Below are 2811 nucleotides of genomic sequence, written 5' to 3'. Positions count from 1 at the left end.
GGGTCTTGATTCAAACAACCATAACAACTGAAAGAATTAGAGAAATTTGAATCTAAGTGGATATTAAATAATGCTAACCTAACTTCTTAGGTGTGGGGATGGCATTATAGTTGTTTTATTTTTTTAAGTATTAAAAGTTGGAGATCTATAATGAAGTATTTATGGGTGAAAACTTAGTTTGGGATCGGAAAATGATGGGCAGATAGAGTGAGCAATAATGGCAAAATATTGAGAACTGTTGAAGCTAGTGATGAGTACCTGGAGATTCATCATACAGTTCTTCCTTATGGGGTTTGAAATTTTTCATAATAAAAAGTTTTTACAAGTGACACTGTAAGAAGGGAAGTTAATGAAATTAGGACATCCATCTGAGATGTGAAATCACCACTGCAGTTACAGATTATATCTCTCTTAGATAAACTCTCCAGCCTTTCCTTGTTTCATCATTTGATACGATAATTTCTGAGTAATCCTGCTCATACATTCTTCTACCACATGAATCTTGGGTGTTTTCAAGTCAAGGCAATGGACTCATGTAAACTCTGCTACCTAATGGCATCAAATTACATGCTTAGTGTGTGTGTGTGTGTGTGTGTGTGTGTGTGTGTAAAGTTAATCTCTCTCTGTCTCAGTATCTTCATCTGTAAAGTGAGGAAACTCAAGGCGGCCCTATGAGGTATACACTCTTAGTATCTCCACCCTACAAGTGAGAAAACTGGGAGAGGTTAAATAATTTGTCCAAGTTTCATAGCTAGCAGTTTCCATAGTTCTTGGCAATAAAAATTTGTAACTCTGAAAGTTTTCTATATGACTCCAATTGTGTGTGTGTATGTATATGTGTGTGTGTGTATATATATATATATACACATAATACATATACTATATACTATATATATATGAGTTTAATTTTGAGAGAGAGGCGGGGGCAGAGCATCTGAAGCAGGCTCTGTGCTGACAGCAGTAAGCTGAAAGTGGGGCTCTAACTCACAAACCACAAGATCATGACTTGAAGTCAGACGCTCAACCAATGAGCCACTCAGGCACCCCTCCAGTTGTATATTTTAATTGTATATGTTTTCTTCTTAGCCAGGCTGTTACATAAATATTTTCTTTTTGCTCCAAATTCACTTAGCGTTATTGAAAGTAGAAAGTCCTTACTAGTGTTATTTCTCTTTTTTGGCTCTCAGACAGTTGTCTGCACCGTAAAGTCCAGGGATAGTAAAGGTAAGACTCAGCATAGTACATACAGGCAAGAGTTGGGAATACTGCATCATTTTTCATCCCAGAAAATGTAAGATCCTATGAGGACGCCTGGTGGCGCTGCAGGATAAGACGGTACAGACCAGCACCGCAGCTGCAGCACCATTAACAGGCAAAACTAAGCAACAGAACCTGGAAGGCCACGGGAAGCTTGGATGCCACTGGAGGAGGACTGGGTCCTTTGATAAGGACCACTCACTGGAATATTTTTGAGGTATCCTGTGACAGAGCCACAGTCTCGGATACTGAAGTCGTTACAGTTCAGCAGAACCACCCTGGAGGGAGGCTTTACCAGTCAAGAACAATGGAGGCCAGTGGGAAGTTCATTTGCAGACAAAGGCAAGTCGTTTTATTCTTTGTCCTCTTGGGCTTATCTCAGGCGGGTATGGAACCTAGGCGCTATTCTGTGGTGGAGGAAACCGAGGGTAGCTCCTTTGTAACCAATTTAGCAAAGGATCTAGGTCTGGGTCAGAGGGAACTCTCCAAGCGTGGGGCAAGGGTTATTTCCAAAGGGAACAAACTACATTTGAAGCTGGATCAGGAGACTGGAGATTTGTTGCTAAATGAGAAACTGGACCGGGAGGAATTGTGCGGTCACACAGACCCCTGTGTGCTGCGTTTCCAGGTGTTGCTAGAAAATCCCTTACAGTTTTTTCAAGCAGAGCTACAAGTAATAGACATAAATGACCATTCCCCAGTATTCGTAGACAGAGATATGTTGCTAAAAATATCAGAGAGCAGTCCACCTGGAACTACATTTCCACTGAAGAACGCTCAGGATGTGGACGTAGGCCGAAATAATATTGAGACCTATATAATCAGTCCCAACTCTTATTTTCGCGTCCTCACCCGCAAGAGCAGTGATGGCAGCAGATATCCTGAGTTGGTGCTGGATAAAGCGCTAGATCGAGAGCAGGAACCTGAGCTCAGGTTAACCCTTACAGCTCAGGATGGCGGCTCTCCACCCAGGTCTGGCATCGCTCAGATCAACATTGAAGTCGTGGACATCAATGATAACGCCCCTGAATTTGAGCAGTCTCTCTATAGGGTGAAAGTTCCTGAGGACAGTCCGATAGGCTTCCTGATTGTCACAGTCTCTGCTACGGATGCAGACATAGGAGTCAACGGAGAGATTTCCTATTCACTTTTCCAGGCTTCTGAAGAGATTTGCAAAACCTTTGAAATCAATTCCATGACGGGAGAAATTCGACTTAAAAAACAACTTGATTTTGAAAGAATACAGTTCTATGAAGTCAATATTGAGGCCAGAGATTCTGGCAGCTTTTCTGGAAAATGCACCGTCCTGACTCAAGTCTTGGATGTGAACGACAATGCCCCAGAAATCACCATGTCTGCATTTACTAGACACATACCTGAGAACTCGCCAGAGGCTATGGTTGCAGTTCTCAGTGTTTCAGATCTTGATTCGGAAGAAAATGGGAAAATAAATTGCACAATTCAGGACGATCTACCCTTTCTCCTGAAATCTTCCTTAGAAAATTTTTACACCCTGGTAACAGAGAGACCCCTGGACAGAGAGAGCCAGGCCGA

The 2811-nt window shown here is 42.2% G+C and overlaps 1 protein-coding gene across 1 annotated transcript; it reads left to right on the top strand.

Moving 5' to 3' along the window:
• Positions 1–973: 973 nt before the first annotated feature.
• LOC121024221 (protocadherin beta-13-like) lies at positions 974–2806 on the top strand (the record flags this gene model as incomplete). Its single annotated transcript, XM_040466490.1, has 1 exon — positions 974–2806. A coding segment is annotated over exon 1 (1242 nt), but the record flags the coding sequence as incomplete, so codon positions are not given.
• Positions 2807–2811: the final 5 nt, after the last annotated feature.

This window comes from Herpailurus yagouaroundi, unplaced genomic scaffold (assembly GCF_014898765.1).
Source record: "Herpailurus yagouaroundi ecotype Mexico unplaced genomic scaffold, PumYag 61345, whole genome shotgun sequence".
NCBI lineage: Eukaryota > Metazoa > Chordata > Mammalia > Carnivora > Felidae > Herpailurus > Herpailurus yagouaroundi.
The sequence above is the reverse complement of the archived record's forward strand: the minus strand, read 5'-3'. Positions and strand labels throughout refer to the sequence as shown.